Source organism: Dipodomys merriami, unplaced genomic scaffold, assembly GCF_024711535.1.
Source record: "Dipodomys merriami isolate MVZ:Mamm:240054 unplaced genomic scaffold, mDipMer1.0.p SCAF_2, whole genome shotgun sequence".
Classification (NCBI taxonomy): Eukaryota; Metazoa; Chordata; class Mammalia; order Rodentia; family Heteromyidae; genus Dipodomys; species Dipodomys merriami.
Genome location: NW_027203381.1, coordinates 12,873,239 through 12,898,501, shown reverse-complemented (window position 1 = coordinate 12,898,501; position 25,263 = coordinate 12,873,239). Strand labels below are relative to the sequence as shown.

At 33.4% G+C, this 25,263-nt stretch overlaps 1 protein-coding gene across 3 annotated transcripts in view; it reads left to right on the top strand.

The window, feature by feature from the left end:
* Wdr7 (WD repeat domain 7) overlaps positions 1–25,263 on the top strand; it is a 284,441-nt gene that overhangs the window by 141,334 nt on the left and 117,844 nt on the right. For all 3 annotated transcript variants that reach the window (XM_070029069.1, XM_070029067.1, XM_070029068.1), the window contains one exon: positions 11,674–11,895. In XM_070029069.1, coding sequence (XP_069885170.1) covers positions 11,674–11,895 — 222 coding nt within the window. The remainder of the gene's footprint in view (positions 1–11,673; positions 11,896–25,263) is intronic.

Here is a 25,263-nt window from a genome sequence, read left to right as displayed (position 1 = left end):
TTATTTTCTATTTCAGATGATATGTAATGGCTATGAAAATATACATTTTAAACACTTGCATGCAGAATATGTGTTTACATTTTCCTTTTATTTTAACCTAAGACTTACAGTTGGATACTGTTTTATCTCTTATTGATATTCTGGTAACCATGGCTATCTAATTTTACCTGCCTTCCCCATTGATTTCCAATAAAAACCTGGTCTATTCATAAAGAATCAGGATAAGTTGCAACTTAGTTTCAAAATGACTATAATTTAAAATAGTGTGTTACTTCTGTATACTTTTCAATAAAACTGTAATCATGCTTCAAAATGTAAAATCCAGGAGAGAACTGGTTTTATTGAAGTTTCACCTATACCCAGTGAGACTTGAGTCAAGAATGAATTGCTTTTATTGATCATGTTTTTGAATTAACAGTTAATCTAACATATCTTTAAAAGCATGAATTATTTGAAAACAACATTTTGTTTCTGTTTTATAACATAGTTGTTTAGTATTTACAAATGATTGTATTGTCAGAGAGGGAAAACAAAATTCTGTCTTATTTTCACCTTTTAAAAAAAGAAACTGAACAATAGGGATAAAAAGGAATTTCATTTTTAATTAATTAAAGACAATTTTAATGAGACAGAAGCAACATAGTTCTTAAAATATAGGAAGTCTGTGTAAGTATTGGCTTTCTAAGAGTAAGAGTTTCTGGTTACAGAACTTGAAGGGGTGTGAGCACACAGCATGCAGGCCTCACTGACAAAGTCAGCAGGAAGTTAGGAGGTTGCTGAGGTCCTGAAAGAGTTCCTTCTCACAGACAGCATGGCTTAAATCAGATTCAGCTAAGTGCCTATAGAGGCAAGTTATAATGAGAAAACTTCGTGTTTTTTATTTATTGTCAAAATATATTTTCACAACTTTTGAGATTCAAGGCTCTTTTCAGTAAGCAATGGTTTATGTTGACAATATTTTTGCTAAGTCTGAATGGTCCCTGTGTAGTCCTGTTTTCTTGCTATCTGCATCGTGTTCTTTTTCATATGTAGATTATTTTCAGTTTTATTACTTTTCCTAAGAGGCTTCTTCTTTTCTGAATGACTAGAAAGATACTTTGTTTTTAGCTCATGATTTGATCGATTCAGTGCATTTATTGATGGATCATTAACAAGTGGAAAGCAATGATCATTTTCTATTATAAAGTGTATTGGCTGAGATTTAAAAATCTTATTGTTGCAACTAAGGCCGTTAAAATGGTTTGTGATGAAATTTGGTTTTATAATATCTTTGAACCTCAAGATATTACTAATTGACAGTATTGTGATATCGAAGTACTGTGATACTTGTTCATATGTTAGCAGTTGAACTATGTTGGGATAGGAAGAGAAAAATGAAAATCTCAAAGGTGAAATATACTAATAAGTAAAATGCTAGAAAATTTCTAAATATTGGTTGATATTTATACAATGTATTCTTAGAATTTTAACATATATAATAGCTTAAATAATACATTAAATTTTGTATTTAGTTATCCAGATATTGCTTGGAAAATATCAGATGTCATCTACTTAAGTAAAATGTTAATCAAATGTCATGACTCTCATTTAGGTTGAAATCTATTTTAAATAAATTGAAAATGATCAGTTGTAAAATTGTAGATGAGATCATAAGTATCTGGCCATATATTTTTATTTGAGCTTTTAAAAAGTGAAGAACAAATTAATGTCGTGCAGAAATTACATTTTCATTTATATTAGCTTGAAACTGAGAAGATTAGTGTAATAGCATATAAGAATTAAGTACAGAGAAAATTACCTTGACCATCAAATTTACACATATGGTCCAATAACATTACTAGATAAAAACCATTCTCTGCTATTATTTAATCTTTTAGGTAATAGAAAGAATATAAATATATCTTAACTTTTTCTTTTGACTTTACAATACCTAAAGTAATGGAGGTTTCCATTTTAGCAGCTATTCAGAAACTAGGGTAAACATATATTGAAATTTAGGTATAACTTGTCTTGATAAAGAAAGCATCATTTTAAAGTACAAATGGAATCAAAGCCAAGATTCAGTGAACTTTCTATCATGATTAACTTCTATTTTCTTTTAAATTTTATTTGTGCTCTGTTTGATGCCAAATAGGACAGTAGGAGAGATGTTAGGATTTATTTGGATTAAAGATCCAGGAAGGAGTTGATTGTAGCTCTGTGAAGTTGTCTTGTGTTATCCAAATCAGACTGATCATTACATTGAAACTCTCTTTACTAATCCTTTGTATCCATTGTACTCTAATCCAGCGACAAATTTGTAATACTATTTGGGGACTATTTTTGATAAGGTGATACAGAGCTAAACAGTGACCAAAACATCTCTAAGTGCTAATGAGTATTTACTTGGTAGTCTATACTGATGCTTTAGTGCATGCCGAACAAGTTTAGATGTTAAGCTTTTTAGGAGGAGTGAATGATGGCTAATGATTATTTAATGACAGATCTCTGGACTGAAAGGCATTTAGCACTCAAAGTATACTGCAAAGCCTATTTCTCAAAGCTTCAGACAGGTTTATTTGGTCTCACCTTGAATAGAACAGTGTTGTATTGATTTCATTGGTGTGGATTTAAACACACTATCGGCTTAGAATAGCACTAGTATGCAGTAGAAAATGATTGTCTTTAACCCTTAGCTATTCTTTTATATTGCCATGTGCATTTTTTAAATAATTTACATTTATTTCTAATATTTGGACCTTAGTATATAACATGTGTACATGTACATTTATGATTCATATCAAGTTATTAGATGATTTGAGTAGAAGAAACTGATATAAATTTTTATTTGAATTCATGTTTTTACCATATATTGTATCTGAAGAAACTTTTATCCCATGGGTATTGTTGGATATTCATGCTTTTTTAGCTAACATGCTGATATTATCATTCTATTAAAATTATTCATTTGGTTTGGGATAGCATTTTTTTACTCAGTAGTTCATATTGTTTCAGCATGTTTTAATATTCCATATAAATTTATATATAAAAGCAATCTGATGTAGCTACTTTGTGTTTTGATAGCATATTTTCCTCCATTCGTCTCTTTCTAAATATAAATCTTATTTGCTCATTATTTTAAGAAATATTTGCAGCATTGAAAAGACCTAATAGTCATTCATCTTGGAGCATTTGCCCAATATTAACAAGTTTCTATGTAACAAATACTGACCTAGAGGCCAGTGAACATACTGGTGATCAATCTAGGTGATGTTGCCATGAGTGCCTACTCTTTTTGTGCCCTTCACCTTGTCACCTAAGCACGTAATCCACTTACCTTTCTTGTCTATAGAATATGGGTATTGGTTTGGTTAAAACATCTCTTTGACCTCCACTTTTCCTCTGAAATTTTCCTCAAATAGTCTTCTTTTCTTGGACCTACAGGATGTTTTATAATTCCCTTTTTTACTTGTTCTTATCCTTTTAAAGTCTCAATGGTATTTGTTTGTGTAAAATTGGGAAGTGATTGTAATAGGCCTATAATTATGTCATTAGCACAAATCACTAGTAGGTAGGTTATATACCCTAATTTAGCAGATGGAGTTTTTTAGGAACAAGTGTCTTTTTGTGTTCCTTTTCTTCAATTATTTAAAAGATGAAGTTTAGTATTTTCTGTTGGTACATTTATATTAGCAACCTTTTCTCTTTAACATATTTGAGAGGATTTTTTTTCCATAAGTAAATACTGTTGCTTATTTTGTAGAAGTCAAATACATTGGTTAATACACTGGGTAAAATATTAAAGAAGTTGTTCACTTATTCTTCTTATTAGTAAGTTACAAAAGGAAAATCTTAATTACTCATCAAATTCTTGCGTTGATGAAAGCAATCTGTGTTGAATTCTTGTGTGGCAATTTATAATACTGAGACCAGTAGTTTTGTACTGGTGTTAATCGTTAGTAATTCTAAGTTTTATCTTCTCTTAATTTTTATTTCTCTTTGTTCTTCCACAGCCTCCCAACAGCTAAGTAAAAAACCAAAAACTATCTTTGATATTTGTTTTTATTTAACATCAATCATCAGACTTTGTAGGTTTGTGTTTTTTTTATATGGGAATTTTGTCATAAAAATTAAGATCAGAAAGCTTTCTTTTCACAACTCTTCACAACTGATGATTTGAACATTAGGGGGAAATTTGCCTTCCTTTGTAGCAGACATTTTTTTTTTTAATTCGCCTTTAAAAATAGCACATCTTCAAAAACTCCACATCTAGATTAAAACATTAACTTTCTATTAGTGTTCATCTCAGGAATGGTGCTAGTAGCAATGGTAGTAGTAATTCTCACAAATCACCAAGTTAGCCAGCCCACATAGCTTGCTCGGTGACACATTGGAAGAGTTGGGCAGAAATTCAGGGCCCAGAAGCTGTTTTGGTTTAACAAGTACAAAATACAAATTAATAGAAACTAGTTAGGAAATCATATAGAATAGTTACTTGAAAGAAAATATTAAGGGATTTTAATTTTTTACATGCTTATTTGAGAAGGCTTACAGTAAAGCAAGCCGTTTTTATAGACAAAAAGTCAGTGAAAATATGCCAAATTATAATTAGAGTTAATTTGATAGGCTTATTATAGCTGTCATAAAATGAGGAAATACAAAGTAGTTTAAAATCATCTTCAATAACCTCATAAATACATAATCACATATCTACATGTAGCTTAAAAATGATGACAACCCAATCATGTACAAGCTCAGAAATGAAAATACTGTATTGCAAACTTGCAATTTCATTAAGCTCTCTGAACTACTTAGAAATCTTTGGGAAAATGAGAATTAGCCACTTTCCAATGTGCATTTTTCTTTACTAGTGCCAGACAACTCTGTTGCTTTGGTTGTATGTTAATAATGAGCACGTACTTAATAGTTATAGGCTATGGTTTACTTTACCAGTGGCTTTATCTTTTAAGTATAAAGGTTTACTTTACTTGTGTTTTCTTAGCATTTCTTGTAAAGATTTGCATTCTTGATTATTTATATAACCAGTAAGTTTAAATTCAAAACTGTCTTTAACTTTATTTCTCCTTTAAATTTGTTTCTTCCTTGTTTTCTTTCTTTGTTTTTTTTTTTTATTTTCCTTTATTGATTGACTGATTTTTTTTTCTTTTTTGTTTGTTTTTGTAGTTCTAGAAATTGAACTCAGGGCCTTGTATGCTAGGCTTGAATTCTACATCTTGAGAAAATTCTCGATACTTTCTCATTTAAATTTACTTTCACATTTCTTAAAAATTAGATACTGGGTGATAATCTTCACCAAATTTTGATAACCCACAAGATTCTGACTAAAAAAAATGAAAACTTCAGGTATCTGCTGTTTCTGTTTCAATGCATCTGTTATTTGTGCACTATGAACATTTGCTTCAGGATCATCAAATATTTTTTAATTTTTTGTTATTATAAAGGTGATGTGCAGAGGAGCTACATTTATGTAAGTTGGTAAGAACAGATTTCTTTTTTGGATGGTATCATGCTTTCCCTCACTCTCTTGAATTTTCAAAATTTTACCTAATATATGCTATTACTACATAATTATGGCCAGTAATTACATTGTCCTTAACTGTGGATTCCATTATTGCTATTTAATGCCTCACAGTGAAGAAAACAGAAGAAAAAATAAACATGAAATGAGGTCGTGATTTTTTTAAACCAGAAATAGCATTATAATGTATAAGAAACCCCTTAGAAAATTTAATTCACTCTAAAGAAACCTTTAATACCTTTTAAATTGGTTTCATTTAGTCATATGTCATTGTTTCATTATTAGGACCAAATATATAGCAACTCCCAAAACTTGAATACTATGAGTTTCCATATGTATACTTCCTCAGAGGTGGCACCGGATCTTATTCCTTTGATCTCAGCTTGTATCACGAAATGGATAGAGATAATTGTCTTGGTGAAAATATTTTTAAGTGAATCCAACAAATGATTTGTTATTTTATGAGTAAAAATGACCTCAGGTGTAACAATTTTGTTTCTCACTGTGCTGTCATGCCTATATATAAAATCTACACACAACATATCCTAAAAGTCACAAAATGGTTCATATATCCTGCTGGATCTTCTGCAGAAAAAATGTCTATGCCGTTATTTTTATGTCAGTCTCATTGCAGGTATTGTTTTTTTAGCAATAACTTTGAGACAGACTTACCAGGTTTTCAGATTTATATGCTTATACAAGCAACTTATACCATTGGTTTTCAGAAATTTTCCTTTTTTCAAGAGAAAGGTAATAATTCTATTATGTTTATAATTTGTACATTTCTTAAAATTTGGCATTTGTCTCACATTCATTTTTGAAAGGTACATTGAACCAGAATTGAACATTTTCAGAAGCTGTTATCTACACAATTTCTGATTATCTGAATGTCTTAGATATGTAGTTTTTTTTTTTAAGCCTCAATTTTCTCCCAAACTGAAAATGTTTACACTAAAGTTAGAGGTATAGAAAAGTAATAGACTATTTGATTGATGTTTTGATAGAGAATAATGGGAAAATAAGATGATTAGTGTCATGGAAAAATCAAGAACAGAGTAGTATCTCTGAAAAATAAGACTTTTTTCCATTAAGAACTTGAAAAATGTAATTTTCCTTCAAAGGTTAATGTTTCTAGTTGTCAAAATAACACTCCAAGATAATGATATTAAATTTTTCTTAAAAATCATTTTTACTAGCCAGCTATATTGCTTTGAGCTGACTTAGTCGGAAATGGCTTGACATATCTTGTCAAATATGTGCACATATACAATATACACTATGTAGAGACATTATTTCAAAATGGCTTAATCAGCAGCAGCTGAGAGAAATATGCATTTGCAGAAATATGCATTTGCAGTGTGTTCCAGCAGGGGGCTATCGTGCATGCATACAAATTAACAGCATGTTTGTTCTCTTTGGTTTTCACGTGAGATGGAATAGTGCCCTTAGCAGCAGCAACTGTAAAAGCCTCCTACATTTGGGGAGCACATTCCATCTGCTTAGTCAATAGATGTGAGGAAAACACTGGCAGATGTGTCACATTAAGAACATGAACAACAAAATATTCTTAATGCTAGGAGGGAAACTCCCACACTGCCAACATTCTGCACACACTCCTGCATTGGTAGTAATAAGAAAACATGTTGAATTGCACTATAATAGGTTTTTCATAGGTTCATCTTTTTTCCACAGGAAGTAGAAAAGAAAATGAAAAGTAATTACATTGTTTTACTTACATGCAGAAGTAAAATTCCATATTTAACCATCTGCAGTTATACATTCCTCCAAATTTTATTTGCCATGTAAAAATTATAAAGCTGTAAGCTATGTCAACAAATAAAAATAATATGCAATACTCATATAAAAGCACTTAGTTTAGGAAAGGAATTTAATTATATCACTAAGATTATACTATGTGGATATATATTGTGTGTATATATTTATATTAAGAGCTAACACTTAGCAGCATATAAAGAAGATCAAACGTGTAAAAATAAATAATTAATAGTCTGTTTAGCAACTAGGTATATTCATTTAGATAGTAACCAGAAGAAAAGTTATTTTGATTAAAGTATTTTTTTGAATTTGAATTCAACTTTTTAAAATCTAGTTTAAAGTGTCTTCATTAGAGCAATTTCACCATCAGGTATTATTTTAAATTTACCTTTACTTACTATACAGTTTTATACATGCTTTTTATGGCCAATATTTGTTAATAGCACATTTAAAATATCTTTGGAGTTGGGAAAATAATGTTAGATAAAAATGAAATTTTTAGCAAACTATTTTATTGCACTGAAATAGAAATATAATGTAGCTTTATGGGTTAACATTTATAGAGTTTCAGTAATATGCAATGACCATTCTAATTGTGTACTGACGCCACATAGCAAATCATGTGTCCGAATTCTTGTCCTCTAGATTGCAATATGAACAAGGTTCACTTTGCTATATATGCACTAAAACCTAGTATTAACAAGTACACTTCGTTACAAATAAAAGGAAGTGTGTAAAGATCCATAATGGAAATTACTTTCTCCTTAATTATTTTAAATAATCTCTACATGCTGCCCTTTTGTTTTTAACATAAGGCTGAGGCCTTACAACTTACTGGTTTTCTTTGATTTTTTTTTATTTTGTTTTAGAAAGGTCATTGTTTTTCTATTTTTAAAGTCGTGGTTATTTTTAATATGTAACACTATATATCTTAATTAAATGCAAATGATTGTCACTTTGCTATATTAATAACAATTTATCTCATACATATGATTGGAAAATACTAAATTCTAAAAACAGCACTTAATATCTTATTTTTATTTATTATGGACAAATATCTATTTCTCAATTTTCAAAATGATGTTTTAAGTTACACTGAAAATTCAGGTGAAAAATCACAAAATATTGTTATCATTTTGACTGTTACTTGGGCTCTATCATGTGCCAGAACTAGGTATTAAAATAATATGTTGATTTTAAAAAAATCCTGTCACTAGAGTTATCACTAATTTCTTAATGTTAGAAATGTTTTAAGTGTGCTTGTAATCTTAAGGGACTTATGATTGAGTTGAACCACATTATTAAATTTTTTACTAGATGCTTATATATAAGTAAATTATTTTTAAAAAACATTCTGATACTCAGTCCTAAACAAAGAAGCAATATTTTGAAAACATATTTAACAGATCTGAAGTATTTTCTCAGAGTAATAAATTGTTGGTATGTACTTATCTAAGGTTTTAATACTTAATACAATAGCAGTACTCTGTCAATATATGGCTAATTGCAGATATAAAGTATCTGCTGGTAGTCCATCTCTCATAAAACCTCTGTTAGCCTTAATTCAAATCCATTGATTCCTATTCCAGTTAAAGCTGAGGAACTTAATATGTCTTTTAATCCTTTTATTGTAAGCTAGGATAAAATTAATTTTACCCTAGAACTGCACAAAGCCAATTAACATGATCTTTAGAGTTATTTAGTAAAGTGCTTCAAACTGTTAAATTTATCTTGACCTCTTGGTTGCACTCTCTGACTGCTTTTTAAATGAAGTAATCAATATCTCATAGCCCTTTAAATAGCTTAAATTTCTCAGATATTTTACCTGTGCTCTAGTTAAGCTGTAAGTAAAGTGTTTACTCCTGTTCGTGTAAAGCTGTAGTCAATTATGCTAAATCTACAGACAATTATGTACTTTTGAGAACATTGTATGAATTAAATGGTTGTTTTAATAAAATCAAAACCTCATATTTTGTTAAAAGTAACCCAGTAATGAGGAAACATATTTCCACAACAAATATGTATCCTGTCTACAACCTAAAATACAGAAAGAACATTTGTGTCCCTTTACCATTGCACGTAGCTGCTGTTTTCCACATAGAGCTAGTTGAAGGTATTAATTTTCTTACTGTGATAGGGTGATCAACCGTCCTGTCAAGAAAATGGATCTCTATGTCACCCTTTAGCATGATTAAATGGAGCTCTGGCTCTGTGAAAAAATACCAAATTTTCATGAGACAAATGAAAACTGTGGGAAGGTTTACTTTTCGAGAATTGTTTTACTTTTAATATTTCAAAATCTCCCATTTGATTGTCAGTTTATTTGTAGGAAAACATTGCACCTAATTACATATCCCTGCTGTTATTCAACAGAAAACTCAGGCCAAACTAATAATGTAAAGATGCGTCCAAATTTGAACAATAAAAGAACAATAAATTGTTTGTAATTTTAGAATAGTAAAAAGAATATGCATCTGGACCTTAAAGAATTACTAATTAATCAATGTCTCTTTTAGGGAGTCCTTGTCCTTTTTTGCCTCTATCCTTATTAACAAAGAGCAATCATCTTTTCACATCTGAATGATGACAAAAATTCCATCCTGTAGAATTTCAGCATCAGCCAATTGAACAGTGTTATTATGAGCCTAGACACGTGCCAAACTTTAAATCACCCCAAGTGATGTTTCCAACAGCTAATTAAGATTTCATATTTTGGCCACTTAGCAGACGGCACCTGTTACAATTCTTTCTATTAGATTAGGGATAAAATTTACAAATGGCTGTTTGAAAGAGCATTATTAAAACTCCCCTAACTCTTCATTTCTTCCCAAGAAGCTGGAGTTAAGACAAGATTGAGGTAATTAAACAAAAGGAACTGAGAGAACGTAGGGAAGCGGGGATAGAGGTGGAGCTCTCCAAGTGCCCCCGTTGTTTAATTTCCTACTGGAAGTAGCCCATGTGTGTTTCTGGGTCCCCTCCCCCTGCATGCAGTGGCCCTTGCAGAGGCTGAACGGCTGGGGTCAATGCCTTGCCTATTGATCAGTATCCCTGCAGTCCCTTGCTCCAGCAGCTGCTTCATTGGCTTCTTTCAGGGCCTGCTTCAGTACATTAGAATAGAAATCCATAACCAGAGCTGTGCTCATCCAAGCAAGGGAAGAAACTAAATTAAATGGTATAAAACAATCTTGGATCAGGAGTTTGTGCCAATTCATCTTGATCTAAGATGTCACACCGGGCTCTCTGTCTGAGCACCTGGGCTAGAGGCAGCCATAGTGAAAATAGATGGAGTTGCGATCATTCATTTGTCAGCTAAGGAGCAAGGCAGCGGTTAGCAATTCCCTTCTGCAGAGGTCAGCTGACAGAACAATCAGTGCAACTGCAGAATAGAGCTTTCCTTTGAACTATTGTTATGGAGCATGCTCTTGCTGAGACATGGGGGAGGGGAGCATGGTTTGCTTCCTGTTTCAAGAATATACTACTTAAAGAGTAAAATATGTAGTACTGTAATAAACTATAATACGTGAATCTGGCTGCAGTGGCATTGTGTTCTTATTGTCTTGTGTCTGCTCTTGCACATAAATAAAGTTGGATTTAAATGCACATACTTCCATATAGACTATCAAACTGTATTATTTTGTCTGAAATTAAGGTGATTTCAAACACAGAGGCAGTGATCATTGATTTTTTTTTTCTTGGAATGGTTAAGCTTTTACACTTTTTTTCACTTTAGTTACCTTAACTATCACAGAACCCTGTTATATTCTATTTTACTTTGAATCTGTAATAGCATAAACCCTCTAATACTTTTTTTAAAAAATTAAGCAGTTGTACAAAGATGTTAGAATTCTGTATTTCAGGATACAAGTACAATGCATCTTGATCAATACCTGCTAATACTTTCATAAACATTTTCTCTCTATCTTTAAAAAGAAGTAGAAAATTTCTATGAAGTGGTTAAAAAAATACACTATGGTATCAAATTGAAAAATATTTGTTAGTATTAGTTAAATGTTTTAGGATTGTTATAAGAAATGTAATTGATGAAATGTGACTTTTACAATGATTTTGTGACAGTGAAGAGCATAAATAAGCGACATATGTGTAGTCGGAAATATACTGCACAAAATTTCACAAATTAGGAAAATGGGTAATAAACTAAACTTGTCTTAAAAATAACAATATTTTTAAGGATAAATCTATTCTTTGTGGACTCATTTGAGAATTGTGATGTACAGAAACTAAGAAACTATAACAACAGCAACCATCAGTCTTTTTTGGTGTTATAGTCACCATTCAACTAGGTCTTTTTGCTCTGTCCAGTTATTCTGGTCCTTTGTTTAAAACAAATTTAATTTATATCCTCATGTTTTGGTCTTTAGGTTGTTTATCAAGTGTCCCACAAATGAAGAAAATTTCTACATCTTATGAGGAAAGACGGAAACAAGCTACTGCGATCGTTTTACTAGGCGTTATAGGAGCTGAATTTGGTGCTGAAATTGAGCCTCCCAAACTGCTGACCAGGCCCCGGAGCTCTAGTCAGATTCCTGAAGGATTTGGTTTGACTAGTGGAGGATCCAACTACTCACTGGCCAGGCATACATGTAAGTTTTAAAATTATTAATGCTAATCTGTTTTTTTTTTTTTTTGTGTACGTTATTTGCCAGCAGAATCTCAACATATTAAATACAGCCCAAGTTTGAGCTCATCTATAATGCTTGAGTGAAGTTATAAAGCAATACCATCTCTTTGGAGTGTTGCTTTTTGGGTATAGTTATCAAAAACTTATAGATAGATCAGTTTTTTTGTGAGGGTTGTTTTTTGTTTACTTTTTGTCAAGATGCTTGCCAAAATTTGTGAAAGCTTGTTTCAAATTAAATTTTTTTGAAAGTAATTTCTGAAGAACTATATAACTTGTCCTAAATGTGGTTTGAAAAGTCACAAACTGGAAATAACAAAAGAAAACAGCATAGCTGAAGAATGGTGAATTTTTAATTACCTTTACAATTTAAAAATTCCACTGACATTGTTTTTGTGTTGTTACCAGTCCTGGGGCTTGAACTCAGGGTCTGGGCACTGTCCCTAAGCTTCTTTTGCTTAAGGTTAGCATTCTTCCACTTGAGCCACAGCACCACTTCGGTCTTTTTCTGTGTATGTGGTACTGAGGAATTGAACCCAGGCTTCATACATGCTAGGCAAGCACTCTACCACTAAGCCACATTCCCATCCTCCACTGACATTTTTTAAATGACCTCTAAACTCTTACCATTTGAACTCAAAGGGTTTGCACCACACAGTTGCCTTCAGGTCTATGTTTGGTATGTGTTTGGGAATAAGGTCTTTGTGTACGTGAGCAATAGCATTCCTTAGGTCAGAGTGTTCCTACTTTGTTGAAAAATCATTTTGAATGAATTTCATCATCTTTTAAGGACCAAATAATCTTACTGATTGTACCACAGGCTGTTCTTCGTAGAACAAAATGTTGTGCTTCAGCCTTTCCACAATAGGAAAAGCTGCATGTTATCCAACAGTTACCACACAGGGATCTTCACTTAACCATTGTCTCATTCTCTTGCTGTAATTGCCAGTAGCCATGTTAGTGCCTTCTGTTATGAAAATCTTCAGTGTACTAGCTGCTGCTTCTGTAATTTTTCAATGTTCAATTAAACAAATGCTTATGAATGATTTTCTCTTGACTTCTATATGACATTAAGAATCAGAGAATAGGGCTGGGAAGTTGGCTCAGTGGTAGAGCGCTTGCCTTGCATGCATGAGGCCCTGGGTTCGATTCCTCAGCACCACATAAGCAAAAAGAAAAAAGCCGAAGTGGCGCTGTGGCTCAAGTGGTAGAGCACTAGTCTTGAGTTGAAGAGCTGAGGGACAGCGCTTAGGCCCAGAGTTCAGGCCCCACCACTGGACTCCCCCCCCCAAAAAAAAGAAAGAATCAGAAAATAATAATTAACTACCACAAATAATAAAGCAACTATTTCTAAGCTCTTTCTAGTCATAAATTCTGTTTTCATGATATCTCTACAACTTGGTATATGTATCATTTTATTTTATATATGAAGTTAATAGGCTACCCTGTCCCAGACTTGTTACTTTAACTTGTTTTCTCTAGCAAGTGGTAGTTTTTGTGGATCATCTAGTTGGTTGGTTGCAGGGCTCATGGTTTTAACCTACTGCTCACTGTCTCCTAGTTGAAGAGGGCTTGATGACCAACATGTGCTATGGCTTTATACTTTGCACTTATTTTCTAGCCTCTTATTAGATTTTTCAAAATAGACTTTAGACTTTCTAAACCTGGTTCAGTTAATAAGGGGTAAAAGCTAAACATGAACCCAAGCCTCTAGTGATTGGAACACTTCTTTCCTTTCTAGACTCTATTTGGGCACAATCTCCTTCCCTTTTCTTTAGAGGATTCCAGATGACTAGTCTCCAACTCTCAGTTCTAGCCTTCTTCCCATTTCATAAGTTCTTCAAATTCTTCAAACAAATCCTCCCTTGTCTACAAAGAACTCTTAATAAGGCTTACCTATCTATCAGTGTCACTCTAACAACCCCAAAACTCTTGTATATGGTTTCTTACTTAGATGTTTCGCATTTAGAATGGTAGAGGTTAATGAAGCTTTTATGTGATTGTTTTTAAAATCTGGAGATTTTCAAACTTGTTTGCATACTATATCTCCATCTAACCTTCTGCACATTTTTAATGTTGATAGTCACATCTTTTTAATTACAAATTTAAATCTTTAAATCCTTTGTAAGAGTTATGTTTAAAATGAAAATTACTTTTTCTTTTTAATTCGTTAAGTGTAATATTTACTGTATTTGATGTCTGTTATCCATTTTAAAGTATATGAACAAATTTTGATAGTCTAGATAAATCCAAAACTGGAATACAAATTAATCTAAATAGCAAATAGCTATTAGACAAATAGATAAATGGCTAAGATGAAATCACTTTTTAAAAAAATTTTGCTTCATATTTGAAAATCAAACTTTGTGACCTAGATGAGCCTCAAACTCTTCATCATCCCTCCCTCGCCCTCCCAAGTGCTGGGATTACAGGTGTGTGCTGTCATCACTTTACTACCTGTAATTTATCTTTAGTCAAAATTCTGGTATTCATGAATTTGTTCATCTTACATCTTTAAACTATCATAATTTCAGGTGTAAGTTATTATTACTATAGCTAGAAAAAAGAAAGGGTTGAGTGTTAATATGGAAATAGGGATACTTCTCACAATTCTTGAGAATTGGTAATTAGAATAAAGGGTCTTCTACCTTTAGGATCTATAATTATTTTATTGAAAGAATAGATGCAGAGATTCTGAGCAATTTTAGCAAAGACTAGTATATCACAATGATTGATATAAAACATATTTGAAGCATTCTTGACATTTTCCACCTTTCTTATGCCTAATATTTTATTAAGTATAAAAATATTTTAAGGTAATCATGGATTTGCTTTTAAATTGCATTACTCCGTTTCTTGCTCGTTAGTCTTAAATTCATTAGTAGTAGTTTTGCCTATTGCAGAAATATTCAGGACTTTTTTTTTCTTTAATAAGGTAGGTGTTCTGATTACATTTAAATGTATCAGTTTAAGTCTTGCTGTCTTTGATGGAAGCATCCAGGTGCCTTCATGTTTCTATGTTTTACTTGGTGAATAACAATCGTGTTTATTAATATATTATAATGCTAAACTGCCAAAAGCTACCATATGTGTTTCCATGTTTGTTTATGTGGCATTTCAAATGTATTGGTGCCATGAAATATTTACTTGTTGTTACTTTATTGAATGAGATAATAATTATTATCTTCATTTTGAGATAAGACCATTAAGATACAATAGTTCATGAACTTTAATTGCCAGTGTAGTTAAATGTGTAGATAATGAGTTTTAACCTTCCTCACAGGCCATTCTGTGAAAATGTACAAGGGAGTCAAACCCCTGTTATCCATATTATTGGGAGAAAAGAGTAACTCTGTAATTTAAATCTTGTTTTATAATCGATTTTATACTTATATTTAGATCTAGATTGTTCTTTGGGGGACTTACAGTTTGTATATATTGAAATAACATTAAGAACAAAGCTAGATTAAGTTGCCCTGTTACCTTGTACCCTCTCTTCTATGAAATAAATAATAGGGCTATTTTGATGCTTATGCCCTTTTTTATCCTGTTAGTCTCTGTTTCTGGAATGCAATAAAAAATATTTCCAGAAAGTTTATCTTTTTCAGCCCCTTCATATTTTCCTGTGTAGATGTAGAAACTGTCTTGTTTCATATCAAAGGAATTTATTTTTTATTATAATCCACCATGAGGCATTATGATTAAATCATTTTAGAAGGTTAGTAATAGTATTACCTTGTGGTATCTTTGATTCTTTTTTTTTCAGCTTTTCTGTTCATTTTATAATTATAGAACTATGCTGGCACATCCTTTGTAAATTCCATTTTGATCTCTCATTAGCTTTTGGACTTTGGGCAAGTGTCATAAGTCATTTCCCTAGGCGGCAGACTCTGAGACAGATTTGTGGTGCATGAGTGTTCCTGGGATCAATAGCTTGAGGAGAATAAAAGGAGGATTGGACAAAGGAGTTCCATTCCATAGAAAGCCTAAGCTGATCTTAGGAAACTCTGGGACTGTGGTGACTCACCCTAATTTGGGGCACAGGGCTCAGATTTTAATATTCTTATCCATCAGTTGTTGAGTTAAAGGGTGCTCAGAAAAGGGACTGTGACCTCAGACAGACAGCTTTCCTCATCTCGTGCAAAAACCCACAAAGGCCCTCAGCTGAAACTTATCACATGGTTGAGGAAGTAATCTTCAGAAGCAAGGTTGCCAGCCTCCCCCTCTTCTACTGCAGCATATTATCATCTTATGTATATCCCAACAGAAATGGAGAAAGGAAATGCCTTCCACTTATTTAACACTTTTTAAATTCCAAATATGATAACTATCCCTTGTCACTTGCAAGACAGACTTACCCCACACCTAGCACATTATGAAGCATACTAGTGATAGCTTGCCAAGCATTCTGCTGTGCACTTCGTGTGTATGATCCAATTTTATTTCAAAGTTCTGTTATGTAAACACGGTTACATTTCCATTTGTCACATGAAGTAAATGAAACTTTGCCTAGTACTACCAAACATACTAAGAATTAGTGAAGGTGTACTAGATTTTTTTTTAGACAACAGAGGTCAGAGGTTAAATAATTAAGATCAGGCTACTAAAAAGTGCCATGCTTGCCGGGTGCCAGTGAGTCATACCTATCATTGTAGCGACTCATGATGTTGCGACCTGGAACATTGAAGTTCAGTGCAAGCCTGGGCTGAAAAGTCTGTAAGACTCCATCTCCAATTAACCAGCAAAGTGCTGGGCTGACCGCTTGGCTAAAGTGCCAGCCATGAGCCAGAAAGCATGAGGCCCTGAATTAGGCACTAATACAGACACATGCGTGTGCACATTCCAGACACACACACACAGGCAAGGGCCAAGCTTCTGCTTGGACACCAGTGTTCTCATTTTAAAGCAGAATGTTTTTGTTTTTGTTTCTGTTTTTCTATTTCACACAGCCCCTTGTGTTATAAACAAGTGCTGCTACAGAAAGGGAGGTCAGTGTCAGGCTTTCTGTAACTCTCAACATCTTGTTAGTCTTTCATTGGTACTGTAGAAATACAAACGCATACAAAACCCACATCTCTGTGTTTTGGAAATGTCTTTCAAGTCTCATATGAAACACATAGATTAGAGAAAATGACCTTTTGTTTGTGTGTTTTACAGTATGTCTTCAGAAACACCATCGTGCTAGCCAAGGTGCATGATCTCACTGCCATTGCACGGAGTGCCACTGTGTGCATTCATGTGTTTGTCTTGAGAAAGGGAACACACATTCCATTCAGTTCTCAAAAGAAAGTCATGAAAATAAAAGTAGATAGGAACCACTGTAAGAGCTTGTCAAAATAATTGCTTATCTGTTATTTTAATTCTTAAAACCAATGTAGACTTTCATCCTTCTCAATTTAGCTACCATACCACCAAATAAAAGCAGCATTTAGGTGCTACCTAAGGAATATTTTTATTTTATGAACCTGTAGTTGGAGTTTTATATTGTTGTACGGTTATCTGTAATTTTGTTTTGTGAAAATAATGCTCCAGATACTCCTTATGCTTTCTAACCTGAATATTTTATTGAAAGAATATGTTGTGTAATGGTCGGTTTTGTAGTGATCTTAATTTTTACTTAGATAGTTAAAATAGAAAAAAATTAAGCCAAATTTTAAATAAGTAGGTATAGTTCTGTGTGAATGTAGTTTGTGAGAGGAAACACAGGGCCTTGACCATGCTAAGCAAGTGCTCTAGGACTGAGTTTCACCCACAGAACTATATCCTTATTTTTAATTAATTTATTTTGTCATTATTATAGAAGGAATATACAGAGGGATTACAATTGCACAAGGCAGGTCATGAGCACATTTCCTTTCGTACAATGTCTTCTGTCCCCTCATTCTCTCCTAATCCCTCCCTCTGTCTCCATCCATGAGTTGTTCAGTTCACTTTCGTTGGTGTCCAGTGTGTTCTACTACTGTACTTTTTTACCCTTTTTCTCTCAAGTTCTGTACCTCTCCCCAGCCCTTCCAAAAATATACACTTGAATACACCATACATAAGGGTAAAAAAAACGTAATTATTGAAAAAATATATAAAGAAAGAAAAGAGAGGTCTCTTGTTTCCATATCTTAGAGTTTGTTTCTATATATATGAATATATATTATATACATATGGAGAGGCACTTAGGCATTACCTCTTTGTGTTTCTCTCCTAAGAGTATCCTCTTTTTGTCGCACTCTGTGTGAATATCTAGAATCCTGTATAATTGATCATTTCCCAGTTTATTTTAGATCTGATTTCTACCTACCAGAGATAACTTCCACCTTTTGTCTCTGTGGCCTTGGCTTAGCTCACTCAACCTGGTTTGTTCTATTTCTACCCATTTCCATGCAAACAACATTATTCTTTCTAGTGGCTGTGTATAATTCCATTGTGCATAGATACCACAATTTTTGGATCCACTCATCTATGGTGGGGCAACTGGGCTGTTTCCATATCTCGGCTATTGTGAACAGTATGTCAATGAACATGGATGTACAGGTGTCTTTATCATATCCTGGCTCATGATGTTTAGGGTACATCTCCAGTATTTTAACAGTAAGAATAGGACAAAGTCATTTATCTGAAATGGATAACTAAACTAGTAGTAGTTACAAGTTATGGAAAAAAGTAGCAATAACAAGGAAAGTATGGATGCCATTTGCAAGGCAAATGAACGGGCATTTCACCGTACAGTCATTTGTTCATGATGCCGAGTTGCTGCTCTGGCCATTATCTTTGTCACCTCAGGTTTCCAACCTGATCTTTCTGGGACAGGAGTGATGGTACTTCCTACCCTACTCCTTCCTCCACTTTTAATTTGTTCTTTCTTCTGAGTACTCTGACTCAGCTTTCCATATTGTTTACCTGCACTCTCATTTGTAATTTTACCTGTGAATGTCACCCCACCTCCAGATGCTACTTGTCTTGTCTCATCATTACATCTCTGAATTCAGCCAGTGAGTGTTCACTGATTAAGTCATAAATAGCATGTGCACTGTGTTTGAAACATGCAGGTACCTGAGCCTTATGTGGAGTTTCTATTTAGAAAGGCAAGACTGAGGTTCAGGTATCCATGCTTTTTGTTTGGTTGGTCTTTTTTGTTTTGTTGTGGGTTTTTTTTTTTTTTTGAATTTTTTTTCTGGTGAAGGTGATTGAACCCAAGGCTTCACACATGCTAGGTAAGTATTCTCCCATTTTTACTATGCCTTTAGCACTTTTGTTTTTATTTTATTTTTAAGACATGGTCTCGATACTGCACACTACCTTTTTGCCCAGGCTGACTTGAAATTCTAACTTCTTGCCTCAACCTCTCCAGTGCTGGAATTATAAGCTTGTACCAACAGACCCCACTATTTGTGTCATTTTGTTAACTTTCCTATGTAATTTTAATGTGTAGTCAGAATAGTCCGTAGAATATGAGATCTTTTACAGTTATTTTAAATTGAGTCTTTTATGATCATTCTGATCATTTAATTACCTTAATGCACAAATTGTCCATTTTTGTCAAATTTTCAAGGGAAGATATGATGGGAACTCATCAGAATGAATAAATGACATTTTTACTGCTCCTGAGCTAATTCTTTAAGTAATTCACCTTTTTTATTGCAATGTCATTATATTTGAACCAAATTGCTTGGGTTTGAATCCTGGCATACCACTTAATATCTGAGGAGCTTTAAATACTTGGTGGCTCTGTTTGGTCATCTAGGAAAGAGGGATGATAATAGTACCCCTCTGACATGATTATTGTAAGGATTAAGTAACCAAAATAGGTAAAAGCACTTAGAAAATGATCTGACAAATGAGCACTCTTTAAATGTTAGACATTATTTTTGTTCCTACAAATGTTTGTAGAAGAATAAGTAGAGGAAATAACTCCTTAAGAATGTATACTGACTACTTCTTAAAGTCTTCCTAAGAAACAAAGGAGTAGATTTTACTATAGTTATATATGACTGAACACTTAAGTAACTTCCTTAAAGTTTTTTGTCTTATAAAAGATTTTAGTCCAGATTATTTTTTCCTAGTGTTCATGATTTTTCCCCCCAACTACATGTTAATTCCCACTGTTTATGGTAGGATATTTTATTCCTTAGATTTATGTAAAAATACATTTTCCTTTGGCCACATTATTATATATAAGTTTTAAACACTTTTTAACTTAGTATTTATGTTTTTATTTCTATTTGGATGAATTTCTATATATTTATTTTCTTCTTTTTTATTTTAACCATGTTAACTCAGATCAAATGGAAATTTTGATTCATTTTGTTTTTAGTTGTGAATATTTTATGGTACATACCGCTTTATCATTTTTAACTGCATTCTGACAATTGCATTGCAGACCCTGTCTTGATGATGTAATGTCATCCTTGGTGTCCAAAAATACTTTTAATTTGTTCCCATTTTTTCTTAATTTGATACATTTTATGAGCCTTAGGGTTATCTTCTATAAAACAAGTAAGCTAGACAAGGTTAATTCTAAGGTCATTTCCATCTAAAATTATAGAGTTCTGTGAAATTATTAATGTGATATATTGTTATCCTAACTGTGAAGTGCTTGTATTTATAGTTGCCACTTGAAATCACCTATTCTGATTGTTGGTTTGTCTGCTGCTATATCTTTCATAGTGCACAACTGTGCTATATATTTGAAGCTGAGCATCTTTAAAGCATTTTCCTATTTATGTCTGTCCTTATGTGTATTAGTACCAGCTCACCAAGCAATAACTTTCCACATTGACTCATTCTACAAACATCTCCAGCTTTGTAGACTTGGATTATGGGGAATATATTTGCACTGTAAGCTACAAATGAGAAAACCATGTCTGGGTACCAAACCTAGCCTTCTGCCTGTTCTTAGGAATAAACTTTTATTGGAATAGAGCCATATCCACTTGTTAATATATTGCCTTTGGCTATTCTACAATAGCAGAGTAAAATAGATTTAATTGAATTTGTATGGCCTTCAGAAGAGTAAAAAAATTTACTACCTGGCTTTTTAAAAAACAAAACAAACTCCCAAGTACTAATCCCTTCTGAAAATGTTGTTAGTAGCACTTTCTTTACATTTAATTTACAAAAGGACTTTGAGGTGACTTTTGTAAAAATATCTCAGAATTAAATATAGTGTTTATGATAGTTTGAGAACTATATACTTATAGGAATCTAAGTAATATACAAAAGGTTTATAACAAATTTTTAGTCTACAATGTAATGCAGTATTAGTATAAGATTCTGCAAACCATCGCATGTATATACTAGCTACTTTAATTCAGTTTTCAATTTTGCTTCAATTTTTAGTTTTCTTGCTTGCTTCCTGCCACTAGATTGCCCGAGTAGCAGATTTAATGACAGACTTTAGTGTTGTATTGCTACTGTGACAACTTTTTTTTCCTACATGGGACATTCTTATTTCTTATTTTGAATTGATTTGGTCTGTCAACTTAACTTGGTCATATTTCATAACATAAACCTTAATAGCATATATTCACTCTAGGGTCTGTACAGTTAGTATTTAAGTTTCTATCAGTTCGAACAGTTTTATTGCCAGGAAGGGACATCGAGGACATCCAGTCTAACCTCCTCATCAGTTGTAGAACTTTTAGAAGCCTTTGGTAAGAAGTGAACAGATAGATTTTGCGTAGGTTCCCTGCTGGGTCCTTAGAAAACACAATTTCCCAGACTGGTGAGTGGTAGGGCTCGAGTCTATTTATTTCTTTACACTTTGGCCCACATAGGCAAACAGTAAGTCCTTCAGACTTCTTGGTGCTTCCCAATTCATCTGGGCTCGGCCAGAGCCCAAGTCCACTAGAGGACTTGAATGCTTGAATGAAATCAATAAGTGTAGAGTTCTTTCTTTATACCTTCAGTTTGAAAATTATGTTCTACAGAGCCCTAGGGTTCCATAGCAATGGCTCAGTGGCTGTCTGGACTCAACACTAATTCAAGCACAGCAGAACTGATTTTTTTTTAAGTTGGAGTTTGGAATCACATTGTATCTTCACAAAGAAATTTTCCCAAACAGGGAAAGATTTAAAAAGTCTGAAAAATAGAAATTATGCATGCTTTAAAAATTTTTTTTCTCCCATCCAAATCTGCTCTACTCCTGGCCTTCTATGTCTCAGGTGATAATCACCTTTTTTTTTTCTTCTAGTTCTTTAGGCTTATCCCTTTACTCTGATTATTGAATTGATCTTGGAAATATGTCCAAAAGTCAACTGTTTCTCACTACCTTTATAGTTACCTTTAATGATTGGCCACCTTCCTTCTTATCTAAGTTCCTGACAAACATTCTCATGTTTCAGTGTGTAATAATAAAAATGTCAGTCTACATACAGTCTTAAAAATATAAATTACCTAGGTATGAACCTGACAGACATACTAGGAAAAATAACTGAAATCTTACTGAGATTTTTTTAAATTGAAAACGTGATGAGCTGGGGGTTATATTTACATAGGTAAGGCAATAAATATATTTGTTTTTAATCATTGTTACCCATCCCTCTTTATCTCCCACTTATTCCTCCCTCTACCCCCCCCCTCAAGTTGTAATATTCATATCCAACATAGTGTCAAGTGAGTATCAATGTTGCTGAGTTCATCCATTGTTCTGCTGTTTCTGTGATTCTCTTTCCCTTCCACATATTTCATTGTCTAATATGCAAAACATGAGGTACAAAAAACTAAGAGAAATGGAGAAAGAAAAAAATAGAGAAAAAAGAATGATCTATATACAGGGTCTATTGAGAACCTCTTGTTTCCATAAGTTGTAGTTCTTGTTAATATGTCTCATTATATAAAGTCCTTTGCACTAAGCACTTTGGGTTGTTGAGATTGCCCTGTTAAGAGTAACATATTCATATTCTAGTTCTTACAAATGAGGGAAATCATATGACCTGCTTTTCTTTGGGTCTGGCTTCATTTAATATAATTTTTCAAAGTCTTTCCATTTCCTTATAAATGGAACAATGTTATTCTTTCTGATGGATAGAATTCCATTTGTATATTTACCACATTTTCTTGATCCATTCATCTACCGAGGGGCTTACTGAGGTTTTTAAAAACCTAAAATAAAAAGATTCACTCTTTTTTGAATGATAGTGTAGAATATCATAAAGATAGCAATTTTTATGAATTTTTGTAAGGACCCTTCAAACAAAATGTCACTAGGCTCTTTGTTGGTCTTATTTTGACTATTGGACATAGTTTTGTGAATAGAACTTTAATGTAAGCATGTTAGTAGATTTTTCACTATTGTTAGGAATTTCATATCATCATAATCAGACATTAGGTTAGGCTGGGCACTTTGGAGAACTCTGTGGGAATTATACTACTTTACCATCTTGTGGGGAAGGACATCGAATCTTCTGGAAGATTATAAAAAATGTAGTCACCTAGGAAATTACTTTGAGGTAGTATATAGAAAAGTGAACATTTTTGAAGAGAGGCAGGGAGGAAAGGAGATACACCTGACAAGGAGATAGAAATTACACCCGCTGGCTGCCCAGGGAAACAATTCCTTGCTCGTATCAAATGGTTAACTACTAGAAGAAGTAAAAAGAGCATCCAGAAATAATATGTGTACAAACAGTAGTTACTACTTTGACTAGCTAGAGTTGAGGACAGAGAAATAATATGTGTAAAAATAGAAGTTACTACTTTGACTAGCTAGAGTTGAGGACAGAGAAAGACCCTCCTTCCAGGCTAAGATTAGACTTCTCTCTATAGTGGCTACCTGTAGAACACCCAGCCATTGGGAGTGGGGAGGGATGAAGAATCTTGCCAGAGGGCATGGCTGAGGTGGTAGAAAGTTGCCTGAGATGTGGGCTACTTGGAGCTGCTCGCTATGTTCCTGGTTGAGTGGGAGCTGGAGCTGCTCAGCAGCCCCATTGGTGTTGGTTGGAGTGCACGGGTCCATTCTGCCATTCCTCTAGTGTTGGGCCAGCCCAGTGCTGCTGGAAGGGAGGCATCAGTGCCCCTGCAGGGTCACTCCATGAGCTCTCTGGTCAGATCTTAACAGTCTGGCCCCACCAAGGAGTTGTTTAAAGAGTCTAACTTCAAGTATCACTATCCCAAAATACTGTGAAATTTGTGAAATTTATGTAATCACTTAATCACAATAAAAAATTTCAAAAAAAAAAAGTCTAGCTCCAGAAGAAACACAGTAAAATTGGAGCTAAAATGCTAGAAATTTTCAACTGGCCTTGGAGAGATAATTTATTATTGTAATTCTAAAATACTGTCTCATAAGGGCGAGCTTTTAGGTCACTACGGTTTCATTTTACTGTCTCATTCTTTATAATGCTAATGATGTTATCCTTAAACATTTTAAAATTGAATCATTATAATGTTATGGTCTAAGTTTTGTATTGTATTGTTTGTTTGTTTTTTCCTTTCTGAGAAGTACCCTTGCTGTGACTAAACAGATCTCTGTGTAATACCATCATGTAGCTGCTTTTGAAAGGGGTAAGTTGAAGACCACAAGAACTGGGCCAGGCATCTAAAATAAATAAATAAATTCTGCCTGTGTGTGGTAAGTTCAGCTAACTCCACTTTGCATTACGGATAAATAAGTGATAGCTGGCTACTTTGTCCCCAGATTTGCATTGCAGCGGCCTACTTATGCACCCTCACTTGCCTACTACTCCAGAAGAGTGTTAGTAGGTAAGAAATAATTAATGATTGGTTGACAAGATCAGATCCTTGATTATAATGTACAGTAGATATACAAATTCTATATTTAACTTTTATTTGCCTTTTAATTGCTATGGATCTCTGGACTTGCTACTAGGTACTTTATCAGACTGGAGAAATGGTTCCTATAATCTCTTATCCTCAGTCCCAGTGGACATTACAATGTATTTTCTCCAAAATAGAAAAGGTAGTCCAGTTCCATTATATGTTGTAAAATGTTGCAGTGCCATCCATTTTAGCTGTGGTGTCAGTTCACCAGGACAACATTCTGGGAGTTTAGAAAGAATAAAAATGGCAAGCCAGAGGATTTACTAGTGTTTTGTGTTGAATGGCTTAAAGGGAGAGTACTATTGGCAGGTGGAGAATTCTTTGTACTTTTAAGCACTGAAAAAGGGTTTCAGGCCAAATGAAGATAATGTATTAAGCCCATACTCATTTAAAATTCTACTTTGTCTGATTGACCATCACATTATAGAACAGTCTGCTCAGAATGTCTCCACAGCTGCTTCTGTGACCTGCCTTTGCCTCGGGCAGCAGTTGGCTTTAGTAGAGCAGGCTACTCTGCTTCTGGGAAGAGCAGTGTTCTGGGCAGTAGCACAAATCCTAAAAT